The sequence below is a fragment of the Amblyraja radiata genome, chromosome 9, assembly GCF_010909765.2.
Source record: "Amblyraja radiata isolate CabotCenter1 chromosome 9, sAmbRad1.1.pri, whole genome shotgun sequence".
NCBI classification, from domain to species: Eukaryota; Metazoa; Chordata; class Chondrichthyes; order Rajiformes; family Rajidae; genus Amblyraja; species Amblyraja radiata.
The window spans coordinates 73,202,776-73,225,439 of record NC_045964.1 but is presented as its reverse complement, the minus strand read 5'-3'; the positions used below and the strand labels follow the sequence as shown (position 1 = coordinate 73,225,439).

Here is a 22,664-nt window from a genome sequence, read left to right as displayed (position 1 = left end):
GTGTCACCATGCACCTCCCATGCTTGGTGATCATGTATATTCAAGACTCAGACTTTCAGCACATTGGACATTCATCAGGCTGGAAAGTAGACCTGGGAGGAATAGCCAATGATTTTTGAATGGGGAAAGTGGGAGACCAGGAGGAAAAAAAAGTGGGAGGAAATCTACAAGGCAATATGGTTTACTTCCACTTCTATTTCATATTTATCATAGAAATTAAACATTTGACCTGATGAAATATAAATCACATGACCTGGTCTTGAGGCAAAAATAACTTGGTGTTTTACCAAATTTGTGAATTTTGATCAAACACTTTATTGTGATTTAAAAGAACTTCAGACTGGCCAGTGTAGAAAAGGCTTTATCGATTAAATTATGATATGCCAACAAAGAATAAAAAGCACCTGTTTGAAAGGTCGTACACAAAACCTGACTGGCTATGTTTTCTGAATGGATGGGTACATTTCGATGAGATGTCTTCAAGAAAGGGATTGCATAGTCAATCAGCCTGCAAATGTGCCTGGCCTGATGGACGGCCATGTTCTTTGTTGGTCCGTTGGCTTTATGGAAGTGATCTTCTCCTCTTTCATTGTGACCTGTTTTATTTGTGCAGGTAAAGACTCCAACATCAGCGCTTCTGGTGCCAAATTAATTGTAATAACATTTGGAATTTATTGAATGTTTGTAAGAACAAGTTGAGATTCACCTGGGTACAAAGACATCTTGATTTATCGCTTTTCATGGACGCTACAAGCAACAGTTATGCCTTTTGTGAGGTCTTGTCTCATATTTGATCGGCAGCTTTGTCCTCCACCTTATTAGTCAACTGGACTGAAGGGCAGGCTGCTTCTCTGCTCGGAATATGTGTGTTCACTTTTGTTTGAAATTAGGTCCTTATCCTCAGAAGACTTTTCTTTCCCCCAAACTTAGCACACATGTAAGTGTGCATTTCACACTAAACTCCTATCTCGAAACAACTTGGTGGTGATGCTTCCCTTTTAAAGTTTAAATGAGTACGCTATTTCTGTCCGCCATTTTGTTGTTTTGGGCAGTCATTGCATATTCAGCTCGACTTGTCCCATTCTCTTCTTTCCGCATGGGCTTCCTAATTGCAGTGCGGGAAGGAAAAACAAAACAGAAAGGAAAAAAGTGTTAATTGTCAGTACTTATTAGTTACGTGAACTTAATACTCTTAGGAAGGGTTAGGTGAATTTTCCACTATTTTGAGAAAAAGAAACTTGAGCATTGGTTAATTAATTAAATGAGGAAAGCTTTCACAATTCATCTTTTTCTTTCCACTCCCTCATGTAAATGTATTACTAAAATGCTTGGCAGGAACAAAATTTGTTGCAAAAGTACTTAATGTGTTATCCATGCATATTAGACTGCTGTCAGCAGCCCCTCATCCTAGCAAGTAGTTAGTATGAATACTTTCCAAAGGTTCTGCAATGTATGAATGCATCCATTTAAAGCAGCCTGGTGTAGAATACGACACATTAAATAATTTATTACACCTCAGAAATTTGATTTTTCTTTTCCTTTTAATAAAGCTTACTTCAGGTCCAAACAAGGAATCTGTGGCATAATTTTATTTTGTAAGAACATCAGAAATAAGAGTGGGAATAGGCCCTTCAAATTTTTCTGCCATGAAGATCATGGCTGATCTGACCTGGCTTGGCTTCAGCTTTACTTTCTTGCTGCAAGTTAGAATTAATTACTTTAATCCCTTAGACTAGTTGAAGGCTGCAATTCTGTTCATTTCTGCCTTGATTATAGTCGATGGCAGCTTCCACAGCTGTGAATAACATAATTTCAAAGAGTCAAAGGTTACTGGGAGTATGCAGAGTGGACAGGCAAAAACATCCATCGGTGTATAACATGCTCAACAGAAGAAAATACAGGTGCACAACCTTTTATCCGAAAGCCTTGGGACCAGACACTTTTCGTAATTCAGAATTTGTCGGTCTTCGGAATGGAATTTTTTTAGCGGAGATTTTAATGGCTGGCTCAGTGGTAGAGTGCTCGGCTCATATCCGCAAGGTCGCGAGTTTGCGCCTTGATCCTGGCAGTTACTCGATCGCGAGTTTGAGTCTTCAATGTCGTTTTTTCTTGCAGAATAAATGTTTGTATGAAATACAGTGTAGGAGAAGTGTACTGACTGTGTGGGCAGAACTTTGGAAGTGATTGCCCACCAGTCTAAAAAGCCGCTGTGTCTCCCTGTCCCTGGGATAGCAGGGGGCGATCAAACAGCACAATACCCCCCTCCCCCTCCAACTCCAGAGGAATCCGCTCCCCGATGGGCCGCTACCAAAGATCATAGAGGAGCTCCTCTATGATCTTTGGCCGCTACAGCGACAAGTGGCAGTTCGCCCACAGCCCGAGCTGCGCCCCCTCATCCGCCACCCCAAGAACAAGACGTACCTTGCACACCATCAGCTTCTGCCCCTACGTGTTCCTCTGGAGTTGGAGCGGGGCTGGGCTGGAGTTGCTGCTGGCTGTGGGTCTCTGGGATCTCCGTGCTTGCAGTGGGCCTGGGGGTCGGTGGGCGGCGGTGGGAGCTGTGGACCTACGGACCTACCTCCGTGGAGCTAGCCAGCTTCGGAGCGTGGAGAGCTGCGGGGGCGAGCTGCTGCGACCCGACTCCGGTGGATGGTGACACCGGGAGCTCGCGGGTCTCCGGTGGGAGACTGCTTTGCGGGGCACCGGCAGCGGCGACTTCTCCCGCCCGAATTACGGGGTTGAGAGCAAACATCATAGAGGTTGAGAGTGACCTGGAGGGGGGCCTTACAACGCCCGGCGCGGCTGTAAATTGCCGCGGACTTGCTAGCGCCCGCCGGGGGCTCCAACATCAAGACCAGGGCAGGGCCCTACATCTCCCGGCGTGGCTTTGAGTGGCCGCTCCCCGATGGGCCCCTACGACGCCCCGAGCTGCGCCCCGTCATCCGCAACCCAGGTTCCTCTGTAGTTGGAGTGGGGCTGGGCTGGGCTGCTGTTGGCTGTGGGTCTCTGGGATCTCCGTGCTTGCGGTGGTCGGTGTCCAATTGGTCCTGACACGGTCCTGCTGCAATCGCCGACGTGAAGACAGTGCAAAGCCCCCGCGCCGGTGCAATGAGCGGGGAGCTGGAGAGGGGAGGGAAGGGGTCACACACATGGCCGGGAAGCAGAGGGGTGTAGGTGGGGTGATACTGAAGCGAGCGACAATCTGCTGCTGCCTGCCCCGCTGAGTTAAAAAGTTCCCACGCAAGACTCACGAAACATTGTATATCGTGAGTCTACCGTGGGAACTTTTTAATTCAGCGGGCAGGCAGCAGCATATTGTCAATTATTAACCCTCCCGCGCAATATACCCTCACCTTCTCTTTTATGAATGGGGATTTAGTTCCCCTTTCTTCGAGGACCGACCGGAGGTTCCGCTGTCACCTCTGCGGGCCGCCCTCGGTGAACGTTTTCAAGGACCTTTCTTCAAGGACCGAAAAAATGGCCGCTATTCGGAGGTTTTCGTTATTTGGATCTTCGGATAAAAGGTTGTGCACCTGTATCTCCATTCCATGGCCTTCCCCCACCTTGGCAGCACTGCCTGAAGAAATCATCCTTCATAAGCTCGTTGATAACACCTCATTCATAGACTCATTGATAACATCTCTGTTGTAACGGTTCCATAAATGTTTGATGCTTTCTGAAGTTGGTTAAAGTCATTGAGGTTGACATTCTTTAGTGTGCATCTGGCATTTGAACTTTGTTCTAGGGATGAGCACAACACCAGCAAAGCAAAAACTTGCTTGGTCATCTTGAGGACATTAAAAATCAACTATGTAGTATCTAACTTAAATTACACGTAGGTACCTAAAACTGCCTATAAAGGGCATTTAGTTCCACACCCTTAAGAGTGTTAATGAATGGTACTGTGGCACAGTGGTAGAGTTGCTGCCTTACAGCGCTGGAGACCGCGGGCTTGATCTCGACTACTGGTGCTGTCTGTACGGAGCTTGCACGTTCTCCCCGTGACTGCGTGGGTTTTCTCCGAGATCCTCGGTTTCCTCCCACACTCCAAAGACGTACAGGTTTGTAGGTTCATTGAATTGGCATAAGTGTAAAATTGTCCCCAATGTGTGCAGAATAGGGTTAATGTGCTGGGGTCGCTTGTCGGTGTGGACTCAGTGGGCTAATGGGCCTGTTTCCGTACTGTCTCTAAACTAAACTACTAAACCAGTAGGATCTGACATCAGTCGAGCAGTTTTCTGGCATTATATATAGAATTGACCTTTTCGTCACTGTGGCTCCCATGGCTTTACTGGCCTACAGGCACTAAACTGGCAAGTGCAACCATTAACTACAACAGAACTGCAGGAACACCCCTTCCTCATTGTCCCCCCTTTCACTTCCTCATGCCCTACCTGGATGGCAACTTATTTCTCCTTCCTCCTCCACCTATATTCCTTCCTCTACCTTCCCACTTCTATCCTTGTCACCTTATCTCACTTTTTGTTTTTTTCATTTCTGTTCTTTGTCAAACCATCTGCCAGTCAAAATTCTCCCTGACCTATATTCACCTATCACTTGTTGTAGGAAGATCTTTCCTGGTCCGAGAACACTAACGCAATTATCAAAAAGCTCATCAGCGCCTCTACTTCCTGAGAAGATTACGGAGAGTCGGATTGTCAAGGAAGACTCTCTCTAACTTCTACAGGTGCACAGTCGATAGCATACTGACCGGTTGCATCGTGGCTTGGTTCGGCAATTTGAGCGCCCTGGAGAGGAAAAGACTACAAAAAGTAGTAAACACTGCCCAGTCCATCATCGGCTCTGACCTTCCTTCCATCGAGGGGATTTATCGCAGTCGCTGCCTCAAAAAGGCTGGCAGTATCATCAAAGACCCACACCATCCTGGCCACACACTCATCTCCCTGCTAGCTTCAGGTAGAAGGTACAGGAGCCTGAAGACTGCAACAACCAGGTTCAGGAATAGCTACTTCCCCACAGCCATCAGGCTATTAAACCTGGCTCGGACAAAACTCTGATTATTAATAACCACTTTCTGTTATTTGCACTTTACCAGTTTATTTATTCATGTGTGTATATATTTATATCATGGTATATGGACACATGTATCTGTTTTGTAGTAAATGCCTACTATTTTCTGTGTGCTTAAGCAAAGCAAGAATTTAATTGTCCTATACAGGGACACATGACAATAAACTCACTTGAACTTGAACTTGAACTGCAGATGCTGGTTTAAACCGAAGATATAGACACAAAATGCTGGAGTAACTCAGCAGGGCATGCAGCATCTCTGGATAAAAGGAATGGGTGATTTTTCTGATCAAAACCCTTCTTCAGACCCAAAAAGTCACCCATTCCTTCAATCCAGTTATGCTGCCTGCCCCACTGAGTTACTCCAGCATTTTGTGTCCATTCTATCCTATCACTTGCCAGGCTTTGTCCCACACCCACCTCTCTTCCAGCTTTCTCCTCCCCCACCACCGCAGTAGGTCTGCAGAAGGGTCCTGTCCCGAAACGTCACCTATCCATGTCCTCCGGACATGCTGCCGAACCTGTTGAGCTACTCCACCACTTTGTCTAGGTTTGTAAACTAGCATCTGCAGTTCCTTGCAGCTTCAGGAAGTTTCTTCCCTTCTGTCATCAAGCTTCTGAATGTTCTCCCATAAGTTAGAGTGTAGTCCCAATCTTCCAACCTACCTCATTGTGGGTGTAGGATTTTTCTCCATTTCTCCTTGCACTACTTATTACACTCGTGTATAGAATGATTTAACTGAAAAGCATGCAAACCATCGCTTTTCACTGTATCTTGGTACATGTGACAGCAATGATCCAAAACCAATATCAATAAAGATGGTGATGTGATACACAGGAAAGAGAGAGAAAAGGACTCAAAATACTAAAATAAAAATGCATTTTGAAATGGCACAAGATAAAAACAAAGATGGAAACCAAGACAGGAACAAATATTACTGTGATACTTTAATAATTACATAACTATGGCAAAACAGTAAGATGACACAATTAACATATTTAGAAGTACAGAATTCTTAATGTTTAGTTTGGTTTATTATTGTCATGTGTTTTGAGATAGAGTGTAAAAGCCAATATTGGGAGCAAACTGGCCCTGAATCTGGATGGGGCAAATTATAGAGTGAAGGACAAGAGAGGGAGCACTATCATTTGGTTATGCATCCCAAATCAAAAGGAAGCTCGATAAGCGAACAAGAGAATGAATGAAGTAGACTGAAGCCAGCTAGCTATTCAGTGAAAGTGCCCGAGGAGAGGGAAGCACAAAGCAAAGGTTCAGTGCACAATTGGTAAAATTATCCTGCCACTCTGCAACAGTACAGCTGTGCGTGGAGCAGCTCAAGGGAAACGTCCATGAAGTTCAAAGTCAGTCTCAGTCAGCTCAAGTGACAAAGCAATATTATAATAGATTCTTTGGCAGACTCAGCAGTGAGAGGATCAAGAAACCATTACATCCAAGAGTTACTGCTAGCGTTGAAAAGCTATGAGGCATGTGGTAGTGAGGAGGGTGATCTATCCAGTCTTTCAATCCTTTTCCTTAGATAATGCTTAAAATAAAGAACGAGCGGCTGCCCATAACATGTTCTGCGGGGAATACAGAACTGCTGAAAATCCACCTGATCTGATCCACTGCTTTGTAATTAAACCCCCATCAACGTTAGTGATCCACAAGCCCATACATCATTAACTTAAGTCGATTTATTAACACATAATAATAATAATAATAACTTTATTTATAGAGCACTTTAAAAAACAACCACTGTTGCAACAAAGTGCTGTACATGACTAATCATGGACAAAAAATTATTACACGACAATAAAAACATAAAAAAAGAGAGTAAAAACAGTAAAAATAAAAACATTAAAAACACTAAAACAGGAGCAAAGTCTCATGCAGGGTCAAAAGCCAAGGAATATAAATGTGTTTTAATACTGGTTTTGAAGATGGACAGTGAGGGGGCCTGTCTGATGTGCAACGGCAGAGTGTTCCAGAGTGCCGGAGCAGCAACAGAGAAGGCTCTATCCCCTCTGAGCTTCCGCTTAGACCTCGGTACCTCCAGGAGCAGCTGATCAGCTGACCTGAGGCACCGGGCAGGAGCGTATGGATGAAGCAGCTCAGAGAGGTAAGGCGGGGCGAGCCCATTTAAAGATTTAAAAACAAATAACAGAATCTTAAAATGAACTCGAAAGTGCACCGGGAGCCAGTGGAGGGAGGGAGGCCAGAATTGGCGTTATGTGCTCCCTCTTTCCAGTTCCAGTTAAAAGGCGAGCAGCAGCATTTTGAACCAACTGGAGACGAGCCAGGGAAGATCGAGTAACTCCAAAATAGAGTGCGTTACAGTAATCCAGCCTAGACGTGATAAAGGCATGGATTACTGTTTCAAAATGCTGCCGCTCAAGAATGGGCTTCACCTTTGCCAGCTGCCTTAAATGAAAGAAGCTGGACTTAACCACCGCGCCTATTTGATGATCTAATTTAAAAGCACTGTCCATCCTAAAACCCAGGTTCAAAACTGTTGGCTTCACATACCGTGCCAGTGGACCCAAGTCAACGGCAGCCATTGGGACCAAACACTATCACCTCTGTCTTCTTTTCATTAAATCCTAGAAAGTTTAGGGCCATCCAGGATTTAATGTCCTCAAGACATGACAGAAGTGATTTGACAGAGAATGCATCTTCCTTCCTCAGCGGCATATATAGTTGGCTATCATCAGCATAACAATGAAAAGAGATGCCATGCTTTCTAAGAATGGAACCCAGAGGAAGTAAGTACAGTGAGAAAAGCAGGGGCCCTAAAATTGAGCCCTGTGGAACCCCATATGACAGAGGAGCGGAGGAGGATTCAAAACCAGCAAGGCTTACACACATAGTTCTGTCTACCAGATAAGACCTGAACCATCCAGGGCACTGCCACAAATGCCCACTAGGTGCTGTGACCGAGATATTAAGATACCATGGTCCACTGTATCAAAGGCGGCAGATAGGTCCAGCAGGACAAGAACCACATAATCACCAGAATCATTAGCTAGGAGGATGTCATTAAAAACCCTTAGCAATGCTGACTGTGCTATGCATAGTTTTAAACCCAGACTGGAAAACCTCCCGAATATTATGCTCGTCCAAGAAGAGTTTTAGCTGAGCATAAACAACTTTCTCCAGAATTTTAGAAATAAAAGGCAACTTGGAGATCGGTCTAAAATTTGCCAGAACAGTTTGATCCAGGCCTGGTTTCTTAAGTAGTGGTTGCACTACTGCATGTTTAAAACTTACGGGGACAACCCCAGAACACAAGCTGCTGTTGATAATGGCAAGAACCGACTGCCCTATACTGGGGAAAACCTCTTTAAAAAGATGAGGAGGGACAGCATCACAAGGGGAACCCGATGGCTTAATATGGCTAACCACATCCTCTAAACACGACAATGTCACAGGCACAAACTTATCCAATACCACCAGGCATGGGACAGAAACAGAGGGGTCAGAGGCAGGAGCTGAAATGAGAGCCCTTATGGAAACAACCTTATTAATAAAAAAGTGCAGGAAGTCATTGCACATTTCAGACGATGCTTCCAGACAGACAGGCTGTGGGGCATTAAGAACAGAGTCAATGATTTTAAATAGCACACGTGGGTCGTGACGCTTAGACACAATAATGTTTGACAGGTATTCTCTTTTGGCCTCTTTAACAGTGTTCTGGTAATGACGCCAACAGTCCTTTAGGATTTGAAATGAAACCTGCAGCTTGTCCTTCTTCCACTTGCGTTCAGCTTTGCGACACTCCCGTCGAGCTGTACGAGTTACGTCACTGAACCAGGGCTCGGGTTTAGCTCTAGGCTGCAAAGTTTTTAATGGAGCCACAGAGTCCAGTATAGTTCTGCAGCAGGAGTGAAACCAAGAACTAATCTCCTCCGTATCAAGAGAAGTGGAAGCAGAGGGGGCACAGAGCTGATCGAAAGCAGCAGAGAATTGGCCGGCAGCAAAAGGGTTAAATGTCCGACAGCGCAGAGCAGGAGCGCCAGGTTTAACTGCAGCCGGGGGACGGCATCAGGCATCAGGCGGGGCTGATAATAGAGTCATACTACATTGAAACAGGCCATTCGGCCCAACCCATCTATGCCAACCAAGATGCCCTGTTCCATATTAGGCAGCACGGTGGCGCAGCGGTAGAGTTGCTGCCTTACAGCGCCAGAGAAACGAGTTCGATCCTGACTAAGGGACTGTCTGTATGGAGTTTGGACATTCTCCCTGTGACCATGTGGGGTTTCTCCTGGTGCTTCGGTTTCCTCCCACACCCGAAAGACGCACAGGTTTGTAGGTTAATCAGCTTGGTATAAATGTAAATCGTCCCTAGTATGTCTAGGATAGTGCAAGTGTGCGGGGATCGGTGTTCAGTGTGGACTCAATGGGCTGAAGGGCCTGTTTCTTTTGACCCCTTTTTTGTACGTTCTCTAATTGAAGGGCCTGTCTCTGCACTGTATCTCCAAACTTAACTTAATAAACTAGTCCCATGCTGCCATCCATCCATCCATCCATCCATCCATCCATCCATCCATCCATCCATCCACCCATCCATCTATCTATCTATCTTCCGTGCCCCTCCCCGGCTGAAGGATGCCCCCCCCCCCCCCCTGACAGCCCATGCCTGAAGCCGACCCTCTCCCCGGCTGCAGGACGCTGGCCTCCAACAGTCCCCTCCTGAAGCCGTCCCCCGGCTGCAGGATGCCCCTCCCCAGCTGCAGGTCGCTCCCCCCCCCCCCCCCCCCGGCCCCCGACAGACCCCACCTGCTGCCATCCCCCTCCCCGGCTGCAGGATGCTCGCCCTCCCCGGCTGCTGGACACCCCCAGACAACCCCCCGCCTCAAGCCGTTCCCCTCCCCTGGCTGCAGGACAATTGCACCCCCACCCACCGACAGCTCTCACCTCAAGTATAAAGAACGGAGGACAATGAGTGATCCTAATATCATGATTGATGAGAAGCATCAGGATCAGGCTCTGTTGTATATTCAAGACAAGCTTGAGAATTGGATCAAATTCAACGGAACAAAAACAATGGAATGCTTTCATTTGCCACGATGAAGAAATGGAAGGGTGCACCTTGATGATGACAATCCAGAATTGCAATCCAATAGAACTGAACAACAGCAATTTGTTGAGGAGAATGAGCCTCTGCTGAATGCTGAGCATAGATTAGTGTATGACCAGGTACATTCCTTCCTCTACCTTCCCTCTTCTATCCTTGTCTCCTTATCTCACTTTTTGTTTTTTCATCTCTGGTCTTTGTCCCTGACCTATATTCACCTATCACTTGTTGTAGGAAGGAACTGCAGATGCTGGTCTGACCATATGTCCCTGCTTTTAATTCCTGCATATGCCCCCCTCAGGAAAACCGCTCCTACCATCACAAAGACCATCACAACCTGGCCTGATGGTGCCTCTCAGCAGCTGCAGGACTGCTTCGACAGGACCAACTGGGATGTGTTTGAACACCAGGACCTGGAGGTGTTCACAGACAGTGTACTGTGTTACATTAAAAACTGCATGGACACTGTCACAGTGGACAAACGCATCCGGGTCTACCCCAACCAGAAGCCCTGGATGACCCGGGAGGTCCAGCGGCTGTTAAAAGAGAGGAACACCGCTTTTAGGTCTGGCGATAGGGCTTTATACAGCACGGCCCGAGCTAACCTGAAGAGAGGCATCAGAGAGGCCAAATCAGACTACAGGAGGAGGATAGAGGACCACCTGGACAGTAATAACAGCAGGCAGGTGTGGCAGGGGATCCAGTATCTCACCAACTACAAGACCAACCCTGGAGCTGCTGAAGGTGACACCTCGTTGGCAGAGGAGCTGAACCTCTTCTTTGCTCGCTTTGAAGTGGAGGCACCAGAGACAGCCACATCACACCATATGGTCCACAGCAGCTTAACCCTCAAGATAGAGGAGCATGAGGTGAAGCGCACGCTGCGGGCCATCAATCCAAGGAAGGCTACTGGACCCGACGGCGTCTCTGGACGCGTGCTGAAGGACTGCGCAGACCAGCTGGCTGGAGTCTGTACGAGGATTTTCAACCAGTCTCTGGCCCAGTCCACTGTCCCACCCTGTCTGAAGTCCTCCACCATAGACCCCTTGCCCAAAAAAACCCACATTTCCAGCCTCAATGGCTACCGGCCAGTCGCACTCACACCAGTGGTGATGAAGTGTTTTGAAAAACTGGTCCGGGGTCACATCACATCACTCCTGCCCCGAAGCTTTGACCCCCACCAGTTTGCGTACAGAGCGAATAGATCTACAGAGGACACTGTAGCCACAGCTCTCCATGCTGCACTGTCCCACCTGGAGCAGCGGGGGAGCTACGTGCGGATGCTCTTTGTGGACTACAGCTCTGCCTTTAATACCATCCTTCCCCACAAACTGATGGACAAACTGGGGGACTTGGGACTTCCACACTCCACCTGCATGTGGATAAATAGCTTCCTGTCGGGTCGCAGCCAGAGAGTCAGAGTGGGCCATCACACATCCACGGCCCTCAGCCTCAGTACTGGCTCTCCACAGGGCTGCGTGCTGAGCCCCCTGCTCTACACCATCTACACACATGACTGCACCCCCGCCCACCACAGCAACACCATTGTCAAATTCGCGGATGACACCACGGTGGTGGGGCTCATCACTGGGGGGGGGGATGAGTACGCCTACAGGGATGAGGTGGAGCAGCTGACAGTGTGGTGTGGAGAGAATAACCTACTCCTCAACACCTCAAAGACCAAGGAGCTCATAATAGACTACAGGAAGAAGAAAACGGACATTACACCATTAATCATCAGAGGGGACTGTGTGGAGAGGGTGGCGGATTTCCGCATCTTGGGAATCCACATTGAGGAGGACCTGACATGGAACGTGAACACCTCTGCGCTGCTGAAAAAGGTCCAGCAGAGACTGCACTTCCTGAAGGTGCTCAGGAAGAACAACATCACCCAGAGACTGCTGCTGTCCTTTTATCGGTGCTCCATAGAGAGCATCCTAACATACTGTGTATGCGTGTGGTACACCAGCTGCACAGCGGCTAAGAGGAAAGCGCTCCAGAGGGCTATTGACAACGCCCAGAGGATTGTCGGCTGCCCTCTCCTCACCTTGGAGGACCTACACAGTTCCCACTGTCTCAAGAAATCCCAGAACATTATAAAGGACATTTCCCACCCCGGACACTCCCTGTTTGAACTGTTGCCGTCAGATAGACGGTACAGATCAATGAGGACAAGGACAAACAGACTCAAAAACAGTTTTTATCCCACAGCAATAACTACACTTAATATAGCCACCAAATGAGCGCAGGTGCGCTACATACCAAAGGGATTGTGCAATCGACAGAAGAATGTATGGTTGTGTGTTTATGCTTGTTTTTTTCATGTTATTTATTTTAGTTGTTTATTTTAGATATTTCTCTTTTACGTATCGTTAGCTTTTAGATAATGTGTGAATGGTGCACTGACTGGTTGGCATTTTTAATTTTGTTGTACATGTTTACATGTTATAATGACAATAAAGAACCCATACTATATAAACCGAAGGTATAGACACAAAATGCTGGAGCAACTCAGCAGGGCAGGCAGCATCTCCAAAGTTAGAGGTCAAGGTGATGTGACTATTGCTGTAGCATCCTCTGGGATAGCAGCTAAATTAATGCCTGGTGGAAGAACTGCACATTCTCGATTCAAGATACCCATCCAAGTGACTGAGGATACATTCTTCAACATTGACAAGAACTCTAACACGGCACGTTTGATGAGGCAAGTGAAACTCATTGTTTGGGATGAATGCCCAATGATTAGGAGGGAGAGCTTTGAAGCAGTGGACAGAACTACTTTGGATTCCGTCTTCACTAAGGAAGACATAAAGAATCTGCCGGAAATAGCAGGGGACCGCGGGTCAAAGGAGTTGGAGGAATTGAGTGAAATCCAGGTTAGCCGGGAAGTGGTGTTGGGTAAATTGAATGGATTAAAGGCCGATAAATCCCCAGGGCCAGATAGGCTGCATCCCAGAGTACTTAAGGAAGTAGCTCCAGAAATAGTGAATGCATTAGTAATAATCTTTCAAAATTCTTTAGATTCTGGAGTAGTTCCTGAGGATTGGCGGGTAGCAAACGTAACCCCACTTTTTAAGAAGGGAGGGAGAGAGAAAACGGTGAATTACAGACCTGTTAGTCTAACATCGGTAGTGGGGAAACTGCTAGAGTCAGTTATTAAAGATGGGATAGCAGCACATTTGGAAAGTGGCGAAATCATTGGACAAAGTCAGCATGGATTTACAAAAGGTAAATCATGTCTGACGAATCTTATAGAATTTTTCGAGGATGTAACTAGTAGCGTGGATAGGGGAGAACCAGTGGATGTGGTGTATCTGGACTTCCACAAGGCTTTCGACAAGGTCCCACATAAGAGATTAGTATACAAACTTAAAGCACACGGCATTGGGGGTTCAGTATTGATGTGGATAGAGAACTGGCTGGCAAACAGGAAGCAAAGTGTAGGAGTAAACGGGTCCTTTTCACAATGGCAGGCAGTGACTAGTGGGGTACCGCAAGGCTCAGTGCTGGGACCCCAGCTATTTACAATATATATTAATGATCTGGATGAGGGAATTAAAGGCAATATCTCCAAGTTTGCGGATGACACGAAGCTGGGGGGCAGTGTTAGCTGTGAGGAGGATGCTAGGAGACTGCAAGGTGACTTGGATAGGCTGGGTGAGTGGGCAAATGTTTGGCAGATGCAGTATACAGCAAAGAGACATCGAGACGCAGTGAGCAGCAGAATGCACCAAGGGATGCAACAAGAAAGAACTGAACTGAATAAATCTCATCTTTAACGTTTAAATTGTTGTTGTATTTTAAGAGTTATTCACATTTTAAGCTTTAATAAATCCCTTTTCCACGCTGTGGCCCGTCAGCTGCGCCTGCGCAGTAATACCTGCGTTCTACGTCACAATGACCATATGGTGCCAGCACAACAACCTGGCTCTCTGTCAGCGCAACCAAATAACTAATTGTGGACTTTGGAAGAGGAAGGTTGGGGACCCACAATCCTGTTTATATCAATGGGACGAAGGTGGAGAGAGTCAAAAACGTCAAATTTCTGGGCGTGCATATTTCCGACGATCTTTCCTGGGCCCAGCAGACTGACGCAATCATAAATAAATCACATTAGCGCCTCTACTTCCTGAGAAGATTACGGAGATTCGGTATGTCAGAGAAGATTCTCTTGAACTTCTACAGGTGCACAGTAGAGAGCATACTGACTGGTTGCATCGTGGCCTGGTTCGACTACTTGAACGTCCAGGAGCGGAAAAGACTGCAAAAAGTTGTAAACACTGCCCAGGCCATCACCGGCTCTGGCCTCCCCACCATCGAAAGGATCTATCGTAGTCGCTGCCTCAAAAAGGCAGCCAACATCATCAAAGACGCACACCATCCTGGCCACACACTCATCTCACCACTGCCATCGGGAAGAAGGTACAGGAGCCTGAGAACTGTAACGTGCAGGTTCAGGAACAGCTTCTTCCCTATAGCCATCGGGCTACTAAACACGACAACCTCATAAGCTCTGAACTACAATAGACTATTATTATTATTATTATTGCAGTTATTGTTTGTTCTTTTTTTCTGAGATTTTGTTATATTATTTATTATGATTATATATTGCGTTGTGCTGAAGCAAGTAAGAATTTCATTGTTCTATCTGGGACATTTGACAATTAAACACTCTTGACTCTTGACAATGGGAACCCAATGGGCGGGAATGTCCGCGCCACCGGAGAGCAACTAAGAATGGATGGGGGTGTTGAGAGGGGGGGAGTGGGGGAGTGAGTGCTTGGGGTGGGGGGCGGGGGGGGGGGGGGGGGAAGGGCAAGCGGCGGAGTGGGGGGCGGTGAGGGGAGGAGGGGGGATCAGGGGCATCACAACGGAAACCTGTCAGCTGCGCCTGTGCAGTTGGGGGCTCTGGGTGAGAGGTGGAATATTGCATTGGGGGACCAGGCCTCCCGTGTGACAATGGGACCCAACGGGTCCCACTTAGTTTAGTTGTCTTTTAAATGTTGTTATTGTACCTACCTCATCTACTTCCTCAGGCAGCTCATTTCATACACCCATGACCCATTGTGTGCAAAAAGTTGACTCTCGGGTTACTGTTAAATCTCCCCCCCCCCCCCCCCCCCCCCCTCACCTTAAACCTATACCCTCGAGTTCTTGATTTCCAAACGCTAGGAAAAGATTCTGTGCATTCAACATACCTATTTTCCCTCATGATTTATACACCTCTATAAGATCACCCCTCAGCCTCCTGGCTTTCCAAATGCATGTGTATCTCATTTCTCAGAAACCTCTCCAGTAACTTTCCTACCACTAAATTGAAATTATTATTTTAATCCATGGGAAAGGAGAGTCAGAGGGGAAAAACAGTTTTTAGAAAAGCGCCAAAAAGCCAGTGTTAGACCAGTGCTTACGTGGATCTTGGACAAGCAGCAATCAAAGAGAAGCAGGGAGAAGAGCTTATTGGCTTAAACCCGTGGGAAAGATGAATAAGTCACAGGGGGAAAACAGTTTAAAACTGAGGAATTTGGTTTGTAAATTGGTAAATTAGGCAATTTATCAGTCAATATAAGCAAGGCTGCTCTAGGGAAGTGGCCTTGTGAGGGAAGTGCGAGTCTTCGGTGAGGAGAGGAGGCTACGCAAAAAGCTGGAGAGGACGGAGCGTTGTGAACACATGTTGGGACAGATGAGACAGTGTGAGGCTTGCAGAATGTGGGAGCCCAGGGACACGGATGGAGCCTCTGGCTGCTACAACTGTGGCAAGTGCGTCCAGCTTCAGCTCCTAAAGGACCGTGTTGGGGCACTGGAGAAGCAGCTGGATAACCTCAGGGCCATCCGGGAAAACGAGTTTCCTGGACAGGACCTACAGTGAGGTAGTCATGCCGAGGATACAGGAAGAACCAAGGTGTGTGACTGAGAGAAAGGGTGGTAATCGTGGAGTGCAGAAGACTCAGGTGGCTGTGCCTAATGAAAACAGGTACGCCCTCTTGGGAACTGTCTGGTGAGACGATGCTTCCAGTCCGAGCGGCGGACACGTCGGTGGCTCCAATCCTGGAGATGGGACTCGACCGGCGAGACCGACGTCGGGCAGAGCCCTAGTGGTGGGTGACTCCATTGTCTGAGGAGCGGACAGGAGATTCTGTGGTGGCAGACGAGATGCGAGGATGGTCTGTTGCCTCCCTGGTGCCAGGGTTCAGGATATCATGAGCCGAATGCTGAACATCCTCGAGAGAGAGAAGGTGAACAGCCGGCAGTAGTTGTGCACGTAGGCACAAACGACATCGGGAAGAAGAGGAAGGAGGTTCTCCAACATGAGTTCAGAGAGTTGGGAAGAAGACTGAAATGCCGGACTTCTAGGGTGGTTATCTCTGGATTGCTTCCAGTACCTCGTGCTAGTGAGGACAGGAACAGGGATATAGGGGATCTGAATGTGTGGCTGAGGGGCTGGAGCAGGGAGCAAGGATTTAGATTTATAGACCACTGCGATCTCTTCTGGGGTAGGGGTGACCTGTACAAAAGGGACGGGTTGCACCTTAACTGGAGGGGGACCGACATTCTGGCAGGCAGGTTTGCTAGGGCTACACGTGTGGGTTTAAACTAAATAGTGGGGGGGAGGGATTGACAAATTGGGAGTATAAAGATGGAGTTGAAGGGGAAGTGACTACAGGAAAAATTACAAAAGATTCTCGAATTAATGGGAAGGAAAATTCGAGGAGGGATAAAAGAGTAAGGTCAGGGCCAATTGCGAGCGGTGTGAGGGGGGTCGTGAATACGGAGGTCAAAGTGTTGTATATGAATGTGCGAAGTATAGGAATTAAAGTGGACGGGCTTGAGGCTCAGTTAGAAATTGGCAAGTATGATGTTGTGGGAATTACAGAGACATGGCTGCAAGAGGGCCAGGGCTGGGAACTGAATATTCAAGGGTATACCTCCTATCGAAAAGACAGACAGGTGGGCAGAGGGGGTGGGGTAGCCCTGTTGGTGAGGAATTAAATTCAGTCCCTTGCAAGGGGTGTCATTGAAACTTGAGATGTGGAGTCAGTATGGATAGAACTAAGGAATTGTAAGGGTAAAAAGACCCTAATGGGGCTAATCTACAGGCCCCCAAACAGTAGCCTGGACATAGGGCGCAAGTTGAATCGGGAGTTAAAATTGGCATGTAGCAAAGGTAATGCTGTGGTTGTTATGGGAGATTTTAACATGCAGGTAGACTGGGAAAATCAGGTTGGTACTGGACCCCATGAAAGGGACTTTGTAGAGTGCCTTTGTGATGGATTCTTAGAGCAGCTTGTATTGGAGCCTACCAGGGAGAAGGCAATTCTGGATTTAGTGTTATGTAATGAACCAGATTTAATAAAGGACCTCGAGGTTAATGAGCCATTAGGAGGTAGTGACCATAACATGGTCAGGTTTAATCTACAATTGGAGAGGGAGAAGAGTAGATCGGAGGTTTCAGTGTTACAGTTGAATAAAGGGGACTATGGGGCCATGAGGGAGGAGCTGGCCAAAGTTGACTGGAAAGTTGGACCCCAGCAGGGATGACAGTGGAACAAAAATGGCAGGTGTTTCTTGGAATAATACAGAAGGTGCAAGATCAGTTAATTCCTAGGAGGAAGAAAGATTCCAAGGGGAGTAAGGGGCGACCGTGGCTGACAAGGGACGTCAGGGACAGTATAAAAATAAAGGAGAAGTACAACGTAGCAAAGATGAGCGGGTAGCAAGAGGATTGGGTAATGTTCAAAGAGCAACAGAAGATAACTGAAAAGACAATACGGGGAGAAAAAAGGTACGAAGTTAAGCTAGACAAGAATATAAAGCAGGATAGTAAAAGCTTCTTTAGGTATGTGAAGAGGAAAAAAATAGTTAAGACCAAAGTTGGACCCTTGAAGACCGAAAAAGGTGAATTTATTATGGGGAACAAGGAAATGGCAGATGAGTTGAACAGGTACTTTGGATCCGTCTTCACTAAGGAGGACACAAACAATCTTCCTGATATAGTAGTGGCCAGAGGATCTGGGGTGACGGAGGAACTGAAGGAAATCCACATTAGGCAGGAAATGGTGTTGGGTAGACTGATGGGACTGAAGGCTGATAAATCCCCAGGGCCTGATGGTCTGCATCCCAGGGTACTTAAGGAAGTGGCTCTAGAAATCGTGGATGCATTGGTGATAATTTTCCAATGTTCTATAGACTCAGGATCAGTTCCTGTGGATTGGAGGGTAGCTAATGTTATCCCACTTTTTAAGAAAGGCGGGAGAGAAAACAGGGAATTATAGACCAGTTAGCCTGACATCGGTGGTGGGGAAGATGCTGGAGTCAATTATAAAAGATGAAATAGCCGCACATTTGGATAGCAGTAACAGGATCGGTCCGAGTCAGCGTGGATTTACGAAGGGGAAATCATGCTTGACTAATCTTCTGGAATTTTTTGAAGATGTAACTAGGAAAATGGACAAGGGAGAGCCAGTGGATGTAGTGTACCTGGACTTTCAGAAAGCATTTGATAAGGTCCCACATAGGAGATTAGTGGGCAAAATTAGGGCACATGGTTTTTGGAGAAGAGTGCTGACATGGATAGAGAAGTGGTTGGCAGACAGGAAACAAAGAGTAGGGATTAACGGGTCACTTTCAGAATGGCAGGCAGTGACTAGTGGGGTACCGCAAGACCCGGTGCTGGGACTGCAGCTATTTACAATATACATCAATGATTTGGATGGAGGGATTCAAAGTAACATTAGCAAATTTGCAGATTACGCAAAGCTGGGTGGCAGTGTGAACTGTGAGGAGGATGCTATGAGAATGCAGGGTGACTTGGACAGGTTGGGGGAGTGGGCAGATGCATGACACATGATGTTTAATGTGGATAAATGTGAGGTTATCCACTTTGGTATCATAAACAGGAAGGCAGATTACTATCTAAATGGCGTCAAGTTGGGAAAAGGGGAAGTACAACGGGATCTGGGGGGTCCTTGTTCATCAGTCTATGAAAGTAAGCATGCAGGTACAGCAGGCAGTGAAGAAAGCGAATGGCATGTTGGCCTTTATAACAAGAGGAGTCGAGTACATGAGCAAAGAGGTCCTTCTGCAGTTGTACAGAGCCCTAGTGAGACCACACCTGGAGTATTGTGTGCAGTTTTGGTCCCCTAATTTGAGAAAGGACATTCTTGCTATTGAGGGAGGGCAGCGTAGGTTTACAAGGTTAATTCCGGGGATGGCGGGACTGTCATATGCTGAGAGAATGGAGCAGCTGGGCTTGTACACTCTGGAGTTTAGAAGAATGAGAGGGTATCTTATTGAAACATATAAGATTGTTAAGGGCTTGGACACGCTAGAGGCAGGAAACATGTTCCCGATGTTGGGGGAGTCCAGAACCATGGGCCACAGTTTAAAAATAAGGGGTAAGCCATTTAGAACGGAGACGAGGAAACACTTTTTCTAACAGAGAGTTGTGAGTCTGTGGAATTCTCTGCCTCTAGTGGTGGAGGCAGGTTCTCTGGATGCTTTCAAGAGGGCTAGATTGGGCTCTTTGAGATAGCGGAGGCGGGGGATATGGGGAGAAGGCAGGAACGGGGTACTTATTGTGGATGATCAGCCATGATCACATTGAATGGCAGTGCTGGCTCAAAGGGCCGAATGGCCTACTCCTGCACCTATTGTCTATAATCAGCGCCCTAATATTATTTTGTAATTTGAAGCAAAGAACATTGAAGCAACTGCAGAACAGTGATCATCAAAATTTATCATTGAGAAATTTCACCACATCCCCATTCCAACAGTGCCCTGGAATCATCAAACTAATCATATAGTTCTGGTCCACAGATGAAAAATCTGTCAAGAAGTTGAATTTACAGTATTGTGCCTACAGAATGAGAAAAATGTGTGTCAGAAGAGTCCTTGTGTATACTGTAACTGGTCTGCTGAATAAATAAACTGCTGGGTACAGAAATATCAACATCATCTACCTAGGAAGTGGATAAACACCTATGTATTCCTGTATACAAAAAGTTAGACAAATGCAATCCAGTCCTTTTCAGACCATCTTTCGATGACTAGTACTGGACTGGAAGGTACTGTCACAGTAGTATTACCAAATAGCAGATACCCGCCGATTACGGTTTCGGCCCGAAACGTTGCCTATTTCCTTCGCTCCATAGATGCTGCTGCACCCGCTGAGTTTTTCCAGCTTTTTTGTGTACCCGCCGATTACATGTTCATTGATACTTACTTTGGCCTCCAACATAGTTCCAAACCTCTCTGCAGCTCTAGACTGAATATGGCCAAAAGTGCCAAAATTACAGAGAAGAGGAGAGACTACCAATCATAAATTCAAGGCAATATTTAACCTTTCCTTCATTAACCTCGGTACATTATCAACCAACTGAATGACTAGTAGAAATAGTTAACTACTTATCTTAATGTTTCATAAATATTTACACTTCTATCAGGATGCCATGCAGCATCTGTGAAGGTAAATGAACGGATTACTTTGCCTGTCCATTTTCCGTTGTTTGGGAGTGAGCGGGATGTAAACACACTTCAGAATCTGAGTTATTGCAAAAAGACTAAAAATATCAAATTCCAGTGATGTGTAATAAAAATAAAATGTTTCACATGACTGGCTCTCAGATGGGACTCTGATTGTCAATCCAGCTCTCCTTGCAACAAAATTGTGCTCCACTGTTATTTAGGCACCTTGTCATGATTCTGGATGTATTAGTTTAGAGATCCAGGCCCTTTGGCCCATCAAGTCCGTGCCGACCAGCGATCTCCGCACATCAACACTATCCTACACAGACTAGGGACAATTTACATAGAAACACAGAAAATAGGTGCAGGGGTAGGCCATTCGGCCCTTCGAGCCAGCACCGCCATTCAATATGATCAAGGCTGATCATCCAACTCAGTATCCTGTACCAGCCTTCTCTCCATACCCCCTGATCCCTTTAGCCACAAGGGCCACATCTAACTCCCTCTTAAATATAGCCAATGAACTGGCCTCAACTACCTTCTGTGGCAGAGAATTCCAGATTCATCACTCTGAGTGAAAAATGTTTTTCTCATCTCGGTCCTAAAAGATTTCCCCCTTATCCTTAAACTGTGATCTGGACTTCCCCAACATCGGGAACAATCTTCCTGCATCTAGCCTTTCCAACCCCTTAAGAATTTTGTAAGTTTCCATAAGATCCACCCCCCAATCTTCTAAATTCTAGCGAGTACAAACCGATTCTATCCAGTCTTCATATGAAAGTCATGCCATCCCAGGAATCAGTCTGGTGAACCTTCTCTGTACTCCCTCTATGGCAAGAATGTATTTCCTCAGGTTAGGAGACCAAAACTGTACACAATACTCCAGGTGTGGTCTCATCAAGACCCTGTACAACTGCAGTAGAACCTCCCTGCTCCTATACTCAAATCCTTTTGCTATGAATGCTAACATACCATTCACTTTCTTCACTGCCTGCTGCACCTGCATGCGTACTTTCAATGACTGGTGTACCATGACACCCAGGTCTCGTTGCATCTCCCCTTTTCCTAATCGGCCACCATTCAGATAATTTACATTTATACCAAGCCAATTAACCTACAAACCTGTACGTGTTTGGAGTGGGGGGATCACGGCGAAAACCCACACGGTCAAGGGGAGAACGTACAAACTCTGTACAGACAGCACCTGTGGTCGGGATCGAACCCGGGTCTCCGGCACTAAGGCAGCAACTCTACCGCTGTGCCACCGTGACGCCCTTTTATGTTTCCCCCCTTGTGATCCGACACACTAGGGACAATTTATAGAAGCCAATTAAATCTACGGACTTGCATGTCCTTGGAATGTGGATGGAAACCAGAGCACCCAGAGAAAATCCACGCGATCACAGGAAGAACACACAAACTCCGTACAGGCAGCACAAGCCGAGTCTATCCAGTCTTTCTTCATATTAAAGTCCTGACATCCCAGGAATCAGTCTGGTGAACCTTCTCTGTACTCCCTCTTTGGCAAGAATGTCTTTCCATATACTTATGTCTTTCCAATAATACTTCCAAGTTCACTTCATGTTTGAGGTTATGGTTTTCCAAGAAATATAATTGAAATATACCACACACTCAGTCCCTATCCTAAAATTAACTATCTAGCTTCAGGTTAATGGCCACATAGTTTATGGGTTTTCTATTTTACTACCATGTCCTTTAAAATGTGAGCAAAGTTTCTCCTGCACTCCTCTCTTGGGTAGCGATATACAGATCAGCACCAATTTATAAGTGCTTTGTTCTTCCCCTCAAATTTTTTCTAATCCAACCTCAAAAGTCACATTATTATTATTTTCATCATGGCATTGGGGGTTCAGTATTGATGTGGATAGAGAACTGGCTGGCAAACAGGAAGCAAAGAGTAGGAGTAAACGGGTCCTTTTCACAATGGCAGGCAGTGACTAGTGGGGTACCGCAAGGCTCAGTGCTGGGACCCCAGCTATTTACAATATATATTAATGATCTGGATGAGGGAATTGATGCCAATATCTCCAAGTTTGCGGATGACACTAAGCTGGGGGGCAGTGTTAGCTG

At 46.5% G+C, this 22,664-nt stretch overlaps 1 protein-coding gene across 2 annotated transcripts in view; it reads right to left on the bottom strand.

Annotated features, from left to right (window-relative positions):
• prima1 (proline rich membrane anchor 1) overlaps positions 1 to 22,664 on the bottom strand; it is a 139,484-nt gene that overhangs the window by 72,055 nt on the left and 44,765 nt on the right. Inside the window, exon 4 of one of the 2 annotated variants that reach the window (XM_033027738.1) lies at positions 298 to 1,105. The exons of the other annotated variant lie outside the window; for it this stretch is intronic. Coding sequence (XP_032883629.1) covers positions 1,006 to 1,105 — 100 coding nt within the window. The 3' untranslated portion in view covers positions 298 to 1,005. Of the gene's footprint in view, positions 1 to 297; positions 1,106 to 22,664 lie in introns of those variants that run through there. 2 annotated transcript variants of the gene reach the window in all.